The sequence below is a fragment of the Plecotus auritus genome (genome assembly GCF_963455305.1).
Source record: "Plecotus auritus genome assembly, chromosome: 3".
NCBI classification, from domain to species: domain Eukaryota; kingdom Metazoa; phylum Chordata; class Mammalia; order Chiroptera; family Vespertilionidae; genus Plecotus; species Plecotus auritus.
The window spans coordinates 165,453,680-165,467,185 of NC_137772.1; the positions used below are offsets into that span (position 1 = coordinate 165,453,680).

Consider the following 13,506-nt stretch of genomic DNA (forward strand, 5'->3'; position numbering starts at 1 on the left):
ATCTTTATAATAAAATGATAGTCAAGTTGGATATTATTGGATAAAACCAACAATATAGTGAAACTTGTGATCTATATGTCCTATCAGTAGGATTATTTTAATAAGCTACCAAAAAACAATGAATGATTTAGTTTTGGAAGATACATGTGTTTCTACATAAAATGTGGAAATTAAAAGTAATAATAACAGCCCTGGCTGGTGTGGTTCATTTGTTTGGCATTGTCCTAGCCCAACCAAAAGGATGCTAGTTCGATTTCTGTTCAGGGCACATGCCCAGATTGTGGGCTTGATTCCTGGTAGGAGGCGTGCAGGAGGCAGTCGATTGATGTTTTCCTCTCACATTGATGTTTCTCTTTCTCCCTCTCCCTCTCCCTTTCTCTCTCTTTAAAAATCAATACAATATTTTAAAAAGTAATAATAACAAAAATAACTTATCTGTATATATAAAAGCCTAAGTGACCGGCCGACCAGCCAACTGGCTGGTAGCTATGATGTGTAATGGCCACCGGGGGGTAGATACTCAACGCAGGAGCTGCCAAGTGACAGCAACTTTGCAGAGCACCCTCTCACACTATGGGACCCTTCAGGGGATGTCAGAGAGCTGATTTCGGCTGGATCTATGCAGGCCAGGCCAAGGGATCCCACCTGCCTGAGGGACCCTGCTCACTCCACAGATGCCCTTTGAACCCCAGCGCTGCCCCAGGTGTGCTGGCTGTGAAGGGAATGCGGGAGGTTGGCTCCAGGGCATGTCTGGCCCATCTTGCCCAGTCCCGCCCTGCTGGCCACCTTCTAATTAATTTCCTTTCAATTGTGCATGAATCCATGCACGGGGCCTCTAGTTGTAATTATAGTAACATTATAATAACAATATATACTTGTAGAATGTAAAAGTTTACAAAAACTTTTAATCTTTATAGTCTACTCTCACTTTGGTATCTTTAACTTCTCTCTTCCTTCTGACTCTTTCCCATCACCTTATTAAAATCTCTCTAGCTACCACTCTTCCTTTACTTCCATTCTTTGTGTGTTTCTTAAGAGATTAATCAAGACACTGTTTCCATTTTTTCATCTCCCACTTACTCCTCTTCTCACTTTATATTGTATCACTCCACCAATATGTGCACTGTTCTTGCCATTGGCATTCCTAGCTGATGAATATTATAGAAATTTAATTGTTTAAATTAAAAGAAGTAATGAAACTTCCCCATTAAAAAGGATTCATCTATTCTGTTATGATTACATATTCAATATGCACATTCCTTCATCGAACATGTAGATATTGAACATTGTAGATGGTGTTCCATTGCTGGAGTAGTGCTAAATAGGTAGGATATGCCCTCATAAAAATTACATTTTAGTGGGAGAAAAACGCAAATAAACTGCTTAAATGTGTAATATGTAAATAAGATAATTTCATATTGTAATAAATAAAGTACCTCAGAATATCAGGAAAAAGAGAGGCTGTGGGGTTGGTATCTTTGGATCTGGAGGGCAGAGTGGTCAAGAGGTGCTCTCTGCAGAGATGATCATAAACAGAAGCTCATCACGCAGAGATGGGAGGAAGAGCCTCAAGGCAGAGCTAAAATTTCGTGTAAACTAGATCATGCTTCGCACAAGGGACAGAGGGCAGGCCAATGGGGAACAAAGGGAACAGGGATGTGAACTGAAATCAGAGAGGGGGAAGCTTGAGCCTTTTCTCTAGTAAGAAATTTACGTTTTACTCTCATATCAATGGGTGGGTAAATTCTGGGATTTTAAGTAAGGTGTGAGGTGGAGTAATGTGATCTTATTTACATTTTATAAAGATCATTCTGATCCCTATGAGACAAAAGGAATGCGCCTTATCAATTAGAGTATTTTACCTCAAGGGTTGATTCCTGTACTAGTTTTGGCTGTTGAAATCCATGCTATTCTAATTAATTAACACCAGATTGGTTTGAATATTAGGTCATTGTAGAGAAGTGTCCTAAAGAGCCTTTTATATGTATTGCCTTACATCACCTTTATTTCCACAGAAGTGCCTTAAGCTCAAGAGGAGGACAGCTTTTATCTCCTTTCTGTATAAGATTCTCCCCTTTTCCTTTCCATTTTCTCTTCTTTAGACCAGTTAAGCTTACTTTCTGTTTGTAGGGGGAAATGGTTTTTCTAATATCATAACAGTTTTTCAATTCTTGTTTATTTACTATTAAATGCACTTTTAGCATAGGTCAGGAGGGAAAGGGTTTCAATATCACCCAGAAGTCTACATCTCAGTGAGTCTACCTGAAACGAAATACAGAACAGAAGAGTGGGAGGAAGTCTGAGATGTAATTGTCAGTCTGCCACTTTGACAACTTTTCACTTCAGCATCCTTCACTGCCAAGGTTACCATTTCTCAATTATCCCTTTCCCTTGTGCTGTGTGCAGGCTGCTGCTGCTTGGGGAGCAATTTCAAGGTTTCCTTCTCTGTGTGTATCTATCCTGCAGTTTCCTGTTTCTTTTCCCCTCAGTTTTTGCTGTTAAAAACTTCACTTAAATTTTGTTGTTTTTACAGGTGAATGTGACAATTCTGAAAGTGTGTTGGACCCTTGACTGTGGTGGGAAATTTTAAACTGAGGCCTGGTGGGTAGCACATTGAGTGGGAAGTGAATGCCCCCTCCTGTGGCTCCCACACAAGATCAGGAAGAAACATGCCATTCAGCCTTTGTTCCTTTGGGTTTTCATACTGCCCCTTTGTCAAAAACCTTCCTTCTCTCAGCGTGATTGTTATTTAAAAATCAGAATAAAACTCTCATTACAGATTGAATTTCTCCTTTCTTTCTTCTTTTCCAGTTTGCCTTTCTCATCTCTCCTCCCCCACCTCTTTTTTACATTTTTCTTCTTCTTTGCCTTTTTATCATTTCATCCTAAAGAAATGACACACACTTCTTCCTCCTCACATTGACAACTACACAATATATTTGGCTCTAAGGCACCACCAACATTCAATAAATACTCATTTACCAGTTATTAAGCTCAACTTTGGGCCAGCCTGTAGGTATTCACAAATGTATTGGACACAGTCCCTGTGGATCTTTAGGGATCTTATATTAGAGTGGAGGATGGAGATAAGTAAATGGAAAATAATAATGCAGTGTGGCAAGTGGCTGTCGTGCATAAAGAAGGGTGCTCAACATGGTCTTGGACAAATCCAATGGGAGAAATTCTAACTTGTACTCTGACCAGTGAATAGCAGTTAGCATTCTGAAGAGTGGATGGGGGATGGGGTGGGTGGCTGATATGTTTCAGGTGACATGGAGGTGAGGTATGCTGGAAAGCATTGAGGAAATTTAGTAGAGTTAAAATAAAGTGATGGGAAGAACAGTAAAAATCAGATTAGAGACATAATGAGTCAAAAACAGTTTTTGTTTTTTTTTTAAACCCTGATACAGGTTTTTATACCTTGCTAAGGATTATAGCATTTTCTACCTCTGAATGTAGAGAGGAATCATGTGAAGATTTTAATCTTATGAAGGGTATCTCATGATCATAGTTACATATTTGGTTACAACACAGAGAATGCATACATTCAGTCAACAGTATTTATCAGGCACTTACGAAGTGCTAAATACTGCAAATACAGTTGTGGAAAAGGCAGATACCAAGCCTGTCTTTAGTTCCAGAGGGTGGCAATTTTGGTGGCAGGAAGTCCAGTTAGAAGGCTGTAACCTGTGAAAATTTTGGTGGTCTTCAGTATTGCCATAGGGATGGAAATAAGTGTATACATTTAGGAGATATTGAGGAAGTAGTATTGAGAGAAGATGGTAATTGACTGGTGAGGGATAGGGTTGGTAAGAGGGAGAAGGCATGGGTCTTTAGAGACCTCCAAATGTTGACTTTCATTCTGCTTCCTCTTTTAGTTTGACAGCCTGGTGACGTTGTGGGTGTTTCCATTTTCATATGTCTAGTTATCTGTTTGACCAGCTGTCAGTTTTGTCATCCCATTTGGTGGGTGCATAGTGGAATGGCAAATACAATGGGTCATTGACCTTGTAGCAGAGACCATTTGCTATGGGAAAGCTATTATCAAGAATTATGCTAAGCAGCTCTTCTTGTCAGATGAGTTTTGCTAAACTGCTACTTTTTTTAAAGATGATATGCAGTACAATAAAGCTGCAGGGATTGGATGTAAAAGGGGAGGCAAGGTCATTGGCAAAAAGTGAGAAAATGTAGAGTGTTGTAACAAAGTTAGTAGTAAGAAGGCTGAGGGGAAACAAAGGCAATGAAAGATTGAAAATGGGCACTTGTCTATTGAGGAAGAATTTTATAACAGATTATTTCTCTAAGAGGTTTTCTGATGGCATTTGTATCCTGTGTTACTCTGTGGAGAGAGGTTTTTGGAAAATGTCACGCACTCAGATATGCCTCTTGTTAAAAACATCTGCTTAAATTTGTTGAACCCAGAATTTTAAAAAATATATATTTTATGGATTTTTAGAGTGAGAGGAAGGGAGAGGGGAGAGAGAAACATCAATGTGAGGGCAAAACATCAATTGGCTGCCTCCTGCACACCCCCTAACAGGGATCAAGCCCACAACCTGGGCATGTGCCCTGACTGGAATCAAACCCAGCAACCTTTTAGTGCACAGGATGACATCCAATCAACAGAGTCACACTGGCCGGGGCTGTTGAACCCAGAATTTTATAAATACATTTGCCCCAATGTTTTTCATTGAAACTGCATTAACATTCTGTGGAACTGGTGCCTCCCAAGACACAACTAGGAGAATGCTGGTCTAAGTTATGATCATAGTCAGGGTTAGCACTTACTGAGCTTTTATTATCTTCTGTGCATAATGTTAAACTCTTAAATGCATGATCTTATTTAGTCTTCATATCTACAACACTGTGAAGTAGATACTATTACAATCCTCATTTTAGTGACAAAAAAATCTCAGAGTTATTAAGTAATTTGTCCAAAGTCATATAGTCAGTAGGCAGGAAGCCAAATTTTAAAACAAACAGTTTAATCTAAAAAGTTAGGCACCTATCCCTTTGTACACGATCTGACATGTTACAAGAATAAGGTCCACAGAGGACTTCCAGCTGTTGATGCCACTGAAACTCCCTTCATTCACCACATAAATGGGACTGTCCTCTCATGTGCTCAAGGATCAACATAACATCCAAATGATTGAACATTCTCTAACTTCAAAGTGGTTGATCCCTATACATGTCAGCCAGTGGGTCAGGCATTTCGGATGCATTACTCCATATTAAAGAAGAAGAAACTGAAGAACGAGATCAGAAACCCACACAAGATCACACAAGTAGAAGCTGGTAAAGCCTAGATTCAAGTCCAGACAGTAAGACTCAAGAGTGAGTCTGTGTTCTTAATCATACAACGTTGCTTTCTCAGCATCTGAATGAGTGTGCACAAGGCTAGTAAATGTTAACATACATGTATATTACATATACATAATATATTAATTTATTGTTTTACATATTTATCAGTATGAAAGGCTTCTTTTCAAAATTGTATAGCCACCATTGCTACCACTGAGCCATATTTTTGGAACTGGTATAATTGAAAACAAAGGTGGGGGGAGAAAGCTAACTTGGAGAATTCAGGAGGAATCAGGTTAGGTTAGGAATTGACCTCATGAACTTACTTGCAGTAGAACCAAGGCAAGAATCTGCAGGTCAAGCACGAATGAAATTGAGAAGACACTGAGTGACGGACATATGTTTTATCTCCCTAAAATATAAATGCATAATGACTATATTTTATATTAGTTTTGCTTACCTCTTAGCAATGTAGTAATATAGGATTTTAATATTAGATAATTCTGGGTTTGGATTTTTATTTCATTATTAAATATTACCTGAGGCCAATTTCTAAATTTTGTCATCTATGAAGTAGGGTAGTTATAACAACATATCAAATTTGTTCTGAAGAGCAATTGAAATAATATTCTATAAAGTGCTAGAGAAAGTAGGTGCTGAACTTTTATTCTAAGTAGCTATGATTTTATAACATTTCTTTGCTTTCCTTAGTTTTGTGTGCTCAACTTGAAAATGTTAAGTTGGTACTTTTTCTATCTGCTTTTCCATTTTTTCCTACTTCTGATAAGTACAGCACAGAGGAGTTCAACAATATTAAAATATCTGCCTATCTCCAGCAGTAGTGATGTATAATGACAAAGCTATTGTACCTGGTGACTTTTTTTTAAAGCACATTAGAAATAATAGATTTGAAGTGATTTTATTCTGTGCAGAAATTCATCTAGCTCATTTTATCTAAACTGCTTACCCTGACCATTTGACTTGGCATTGAAGGAGGAATATTTAGAAAAAAAGTAAAATAAGTCACTATTTGGAGATTATTCAAACAACTGTGCCTTTGATTTTGTGAATAAGTTATGTGTATGGAGAGGAAAATGGTACTATTTCTCAGTTGATTTAGGCTATTGTTAAGTGAATGAAGACTGACTTAGGCAGAATCTCTCTTATCTCATAAGAAGGTTGCTTAGAAAACATTTTTTTCTCTTCATAGTTTATATACAGTGGACAGCATTTTAAATATAATAAATGCAATTTTATGCAATTTTCAGGAGTTAAATGGGTTAAGGTGTCATGAAAAGCTTTAAACGTGGCATAATTATAATGAAAAAGCAATGGCTTCATATACTTAGGATTTTTATTATTATTTTCTATTTGCAGGATGAGTAAGGGATACTTACAGAAAGCAACAAAAGGAAAACTGCTAATAATAATATTTATTGTAACCTTGTGGGGGAAAGTCATATCCAGCGCAAACCATCATAAAGGTAAGCTCTTCTGCTTTCTTTCTCAGCCACCTGTAGCAGGTGACTTCCTTCAACACTGACTGTTATGTTCCATCTTCACTGGGATATTAATTTTACTGGATATGGGTCCCCATGGCAATTCTCTTTGAGTAAAAATGCAGAGATAGTTATCCTTACTATGGCTTTGATAGGGGAAGCATGACTATTTAAATGTTTCCAGGATAGTTGCCATTTCTGCAAATTGTGTTCAAAGAGGATGGAATTGTGACTCAGACTTTCGCATCATTTACAACTTAAAGAGAGTGATGTAGGAATGTCGGGTTGACACGTAATAAAGATGAGTTTCAGGTTGTAGTCATCCTCATAATGAAAGCATCTTTAATGATATGTACCTTAACAATATGCATATATGGAAATTTTCCTTCAGTGCATTTTGTGAATCACACTTCTTCATGCCAGGGTACCTTTGTAACCACCATTTGGACTCTCCATCTAGTCTGATACTTAGAAGCCTAATTCTGCCATAGAACAGAGTGAGAATATTTGTTTCATACATGTTTTAAGCTTGACACTTCAAAATTACGTCCTGTCTGTTCTCTTTCCTGAGCGTGAGACTCAATATAATGAGTAACTACCTCTTTCCAAGTGAATGAAAATGGAGCTATTTCTGAACTGTCCCTACCATAATCATGTATTTATAACCTGAGAAGTCAATTTAGATTTTCTCTGAAATATGATTTTACAGTTTAATTCTCAGTCCTCTGTAAATTCTAGAGGCTAGCAACTTACTTTCTGATTTTGTGTTGGGGTGAAAGGGGAGTTAAGACCACCTTGAATTCTGTAACACCTTAAATTGGTTACACGTGTGCATTTAATTAGCATTACATGGAACATTAACAGCAGGGAAAGGAAAGATGTGGCATGAAGGAGTGATGTTTATCAGACAAAATCTTTTCCCCCTGTGTTTAAACCAGAGCCATCTTTCTAAATATGAATTTTATGAAGAGGTCTTTTATGTTTCATAATCCTGTTTTTGTCCCACTGTGTGTGTTTATTATATATATTTTAGAGTTTTCTTTAATACTACACACTGATCCACATATCAAACTTTAAATTTTCTTTGATAATTGGTATTAATAAAAGATGTTGAGCATCTTAGGACATTATTCCCTGTGCCTCCAAAATGGCAACATTGAACCAAACTTAAGGACAAAATAGTGTTAAATACTCACCTTTAAAAAGAGTTGAAAACCATTGGGGCCAGCCGCCCTGTCTTGGTGTTATCAAGAGAAGACATGTCATCCTTACTATCTGGAGGACTATAATGCTAATATGTAAATTCAATAACAACCAAAAATTAAGCAACATGTATTTGGAGATATATATGTACATCCCTTCCCATCTTATAAAAAAATAGGTGATTGAAGATGGGGAGACTCACAGGAACTGTGGCATCAGCCTGGTGAAGCAAGGGTTTGTGAAAAAGATGCTTTCCATCTGCAAAGCCAAGTGATAAGGTCTCTAAGAGAATCACGCATGAAGACTACCCTGCAGTGACTATTACATACACTTTTTAAAACTACTTTTGATAATTTTTAAGTTGTGTTGTGGTCTATGCTAACTCTGAAACTAAGGTTTTTCCTTACTTTTTGCCAAGAAAATACTTCTTGGACATAAGAGATTACACATCTCAGAAAACCTACTTAAAGTGCCAAACCCAGTGCATTAGAGAATTTTGTGCCCTTTTGGTGTTTCATTCTCACCTTATCACTGATATTTTGGATGAAGGTTTGAGAACAGATTTCTCTATACTTTCCTTTTTCCTCATTCCCCTCTTCCTTTCTTTCTTTCTTTTATATTTTCCATACAAAATGCCTCTTTAGTTTAATGTATTTTACATTTAAAATAAGAAGTGGAATGTGTATGTGCATTTCAGGAATGTTCATAAAACGAATACCAGTGTGCTCACCACCCAATTGAGAAATGTAACATTTCTAATACTCTTGAAACTGGCTGTGTCTGCCACTCTGATTTTATTCCTTTGCCTCTTACCCAAGATAATCACTATTCTAAATTTTGTGATTATAATTTCTTTGTTTTTGATTTCACCATGTATGTATATATCTCCAAATGGCATGTTGCTTAATTTTTGGTTGTTATTGAATTTATGTAATATCATTACACTGAGTGACCAGATTATTATGATCTCTGAACGCATAATAATCTCGCCACTCAGTACATATATATATATATATATATATATATATATATTAGAGGCCCGGTGCATGTGCATGGGTGGCCAGGGGGAGGGGACATGGGCGGTTGGCCGGCCTGCCTGCTGGTCGAACTCCTGGTCGAGGAGACAATTTGCATATTAGCCTTTTATTATATAGGATATACACTGAGTGGCCAGATTATTATGTGTTCAGAGATCATAATAATCTGGCCACATAGTGTATATTGTATTTTTCTGTAATTTTCTATTTTGCCAGATAATATATTTGTGGCACTTATTATAGTTGATGGCATGTAGCTGTAGTTTATTATTTATTTTTTTTAATGTTGCACCCTATTTTATTGTATGAAGTCACCACAGTTTACGTATTTATTTTCTGATACATGAGCATTTGGTATTCTGTTTTCTTGCCATTATGACTGATATTTCTATGAACAGTCTTGTACCCTGGTGCATGTGCGCAAGGCTCTGTCTCAAGCACATTCTGAGGAGCATGATTTTATGAAAATTTTGCAGTTTCTTTCTGGTGAATCTCATTCATGATTCTTTATTTATTTTAGGATTTGTGATTTTTAAAAGTGTTGTGAGCTAATGTTCATTGTAATCCTATTGATGAGAATTTTATAGGCCTCTGCTTAGGATGCATTCTTCCAGAGATGGTTTGCATATGCCATGTGCCTTAGGTGAGGTTCTTTAGAAGCAGAGCCACAGCAGGAATTCTTGTTTATATTATTCATTGAAAGAGTGCTCCCGGGAGAGCAGCAGGAGATAAAAGCTAAGCACAAATAGAGTCTCAGCTAGAGAACAGCCTGGTCAGGTCCTGGGAGGCTCTGAAACATGATTTGCTCCACAGAATTGGTCCGTTCTTGAGGTGAAATGGACAGCCTCTTCTATCCTTGTGCCCATTAGCTACGGATCTATTACCCATGGTACGGGGGCGGGGGGGGTGCTTCTTGGGGAAGTGGCTACTCTTTAGCAGAAGGTGAGTCTCCAAACAAGGGAGGGGCTATGAATAGTAATATAACATTTACAGCAAATGGAAGACAGGTGCACAGCTGATAGAAAGGATCTTGGTAATGAACCAGCCTATATTCCTCTGCAGTCTCTTCCTTGTGCCCCTCAGATCTGCTTGCTTCTCAGTTAAGTTTACTCCATCCAGCCCTGACCAGTGTGACTCAGTTGGCTGAGTGTCCTTCCTGCACTGAGAAGTTGCCTATTTGATTCCCATCAGGGCACTTGCCCAGGTTGCTGGTTCAATTCCCAGTAGGGGTCATGCAGGAGGCAGCCAATCAATGGTTCTCACATTGATGTTTCTCTCTCTTCCACTTCCTTCCTCTCTCTCTCTAAAATAAATAAAAAAAGGTTCACTCCATCCAGGCAAAGCTTATCAAAGATTCTAGTTGGTTACAATTTCCAAGAAACTGTTCTTGAGCAAAAGTGGGGCTCCCACTAATGCACTTTGTACCAGGGCTATTACCAATGCTCATTATCTGCCCACACCCCTAGGCATTTTAGGCTCTCCTCTCCTTCAGCTAGCACTTCTGCTCATTAAAGAGGCTTGCCTCATGTTTTATCCAGATCACATGCCTGAGGGTTCTGAACCCTGGGTTATCATGCTCTTAAGCTGTAGTTATTGTACGAACACATTTGTAATTATACTAGAGGCCCACTGCACAGATTTGTGCACTGGTGGGGTTCCTCTGCCTGGCCTGTGGGGATCAGGCCAAAACCAGCTCTCCAACATCCCCTGAGGGGTCCTGGATTGTGATAGGGTGGTTCACGGGTGATGTACCCCGGAATCGGGCTCCCTCCTTTCTGGTTCCAGGTGCGTCATCTGAGAACCGCTGCTAGCCAAGTGACCACAGCTCCGCAGCTCCTGCGTTGGTGGTCAGTGCACGACATAGCTACTGGCTGATTGGCCGGTCACCTGGTTGGCCAGTTGGCTGGTCACTTAGGCTTTTATATATATAGATTTAGTCATGGTGATGTCAAGAAATGCCCAGTGGATCATCTGAGAGCCCTCAAACTACGGCCCGCGGACCACATGCGGCCCGCCGAGGACATTTATCCGGCCCGCCGGGTGCCGCTGCCTGTCCTGCTTAGCAGCCAACTCATCTCGGGCCCGCAGTGCGCATAGGAATTTGTTCATAGTTTTTTTTTTAAACTATAGTCTGGCCCTCCAATGGTCTGAGGGACAGTGAACTGGCCCCCTGTTTAAAAAGTTTGAGGACCCCTGGTAACATATTCTTACCCATCCCAGTATACAGGAGATACCCTCTTCTTCATGATCATCATGGTCCTTTACCTCAACAGTATCTAACTCCTTTCCTTTTCACTGTCTGTGGGGCTGAGCAGCAGCAGCTGTAGCTTTGTGTGTAGCAGGACTCTTACTCTTGTCCCTGGTAAAAGCATCTTCTTTCTGGGAGGCAGTACTTCTAGACTCACAGCGTCTATTTGTAGTTTTCATAGGAATATTTTAGATTGGATAATTCTGATGAAATATTTCTTTTACTTAATAATTTTTGAGTACCTACAATAAGGGCTGAGAATATAGCAGAACATAAAGGAAGCAAAATCTTTGCCGTTATGGAGTTTTTGTCCTACAGGTGGGAAGATAGTTAATGAAAATAAAAAGTTTTACTGTGTGAATGCTATGGAAAAAATAAAGAAATAAAGAGGTATTAGAAGTGTTCAGGAATTGTAATGGTCAATAAAGTCTTATGGTAAGACCTAACGTTTTCAATAGGGACAGATATGAATACATCTGGGGGAAGGATGTTCCAGGCCCAGCAGCAATAAGTATGAATGCTTTCAAGTAGAAGCACGCTTGCAGACAAGGAGAAATGGCAGGAAGAGTGGTGTGAATAGAATAGAGCATGTAAGAAAGAGAGTAAGACATTAGGTCATTACAAAACAGGTTAATGTAGGAGAATAAAAAATAGAATAGATAGCTCATCAAAACACCAGTGCAATGGCTTTGTGCTCTCAAAAGCAACCCAATGCAGTATTGTGTTATTCAGATTTTTAAACATGATGTAGAAATACTTGTAGAGATTTGGATTTGAAAAATGATATATCTAAAAATCAGAAAATGTCACCTGCTTAATAAAATCCTCTGAGCTTTGGGGACTAAAATATCCCTCACAGAGATGAATTAGTTTACTGCTCAAACCACCACAGAGATTCAGCCCTGAATTCTCAAAATTGTTTTGAGCCGGGCGTTTTATGGGGGATGGTGATTAACTCAGAGGAGTGTGACAGCCAGTCAGAAAGCATAAGCAGTATTCCACCCTTGGAAGCAATTACATTAGATACAGCTTCAGATTCTGTGGATCAGAGAGGAAACCTTTCAGTTTAGGACTCCAAGTTCTCAACAAAAAATATAGTCAATAAATAACATATAGTCATTAATCTTAGAAGGTTGATATGTTTTCTTGCCTTTTTCTTCCTCTACCCATATAGCCATCATTGGATATTTGGATTGGAAAAGTATCTGTATTTATTGTGAAAGACCTATAAACAGGTGAAAATTATATACAAGGAGAAAAAGAATAAAAGTTCTTTTGATTAGCTGAAATTGAATATGTGTTATCCTCATTGTCATACAAGGTTATTACTAATCTGAGTTAGACATTTTGATTAAATTGAAATTTTTTCACAGAAAAACTACATTTAAAATAAAGATGATTTTTAGTTCAAAGGCTAATGAGAGAGCAGCCATTTAATTTTCTTGGTAGCTTTTCATTTGTTTGTTGGTTCACTTGGTAATTTACTCATTTATCCAACCAACTACCCAGTAACCAAAATATGTATTGTCTGTTAAGTGTTGGATGTTAGGTCCAGTTCTGGAGATATTAAAGTGACCAAAAGCAACACAATCCTTGCCCTGTGGAGCTTACAGTATAGTTGGGAAGGAAAAAAACATTAATGTGATAATCAGACGAATAAATATTTGCTTAATACAGTGCTGTAAAGATAAAATTTCAGGATAAGAATATATAAATTGTAAAATAGATGTGGAGGAATCAGGGAAATCTCTTCTAGAGAAGGGACCTTTGAACTAAGATCTGAATGGGGAGTGGAACTTAAGTAGACAGAGTGCTCTGGAGCTAAGAGCAGTCACTGTCTGGAGGGTAAACAGCAAGGATTGTGGCACACAATTTGCAGGGAGAGGGGGCTGGGGCAGATCCTCTGGGGCCATATTCAGAATGCTTGTTCTCTTACACTTAAAATTGTTTCATCCGATTTAGCTAGGGTATTACTAGGTTCTCTTGGGCTGGTTTATAGCTGATTATTATGTGCATCACAGTTTAAGAACTTTGGTTTATAATCTATATTGTTTTAAGCACCTTGTTTATGAAAACAATCATATTAATGGCCCGAGAGAAAGAAAAATGGCCATAACATAAACTGACTCAATTTTGGACATTTAACAACACATCTTATGACATAGTTTATTGAATTTTCAAAGTAATACATATTTATTTGAGAATTTTGATAAGA

At 38.2% G+C, this 13,506-nt stretch overlaps 1 protein-coding gene across 4 annotated transcripts in view; it reads left to right on the top strand.

Moving 5' to 3' along the window:
* The window catches only part of TAFA2 (TAFA chemokine like family member 2), a 510,824-nt gene that overhangs the window by 353,749 nt on the left and 143,569 nt on the right, over nt 1-13,506 (top strand). For all 4 annotated transcript variants that reach the window (XM_080658930.1, XM_080658933.1, XM_080658931.1 and 1 more), the window contains exon 2: nt 6,682-6,788. In XM_080658930.1, coding sequence (XP_080515056.1) covers nt 6,683-6,788 — 106 coding nt within the window. In that variant the 5' untranslated portion in view covers nt 6,682. The remainder of the gene's footprint in view (nt 1-6,681; nt 6,789-13,506) is intronic.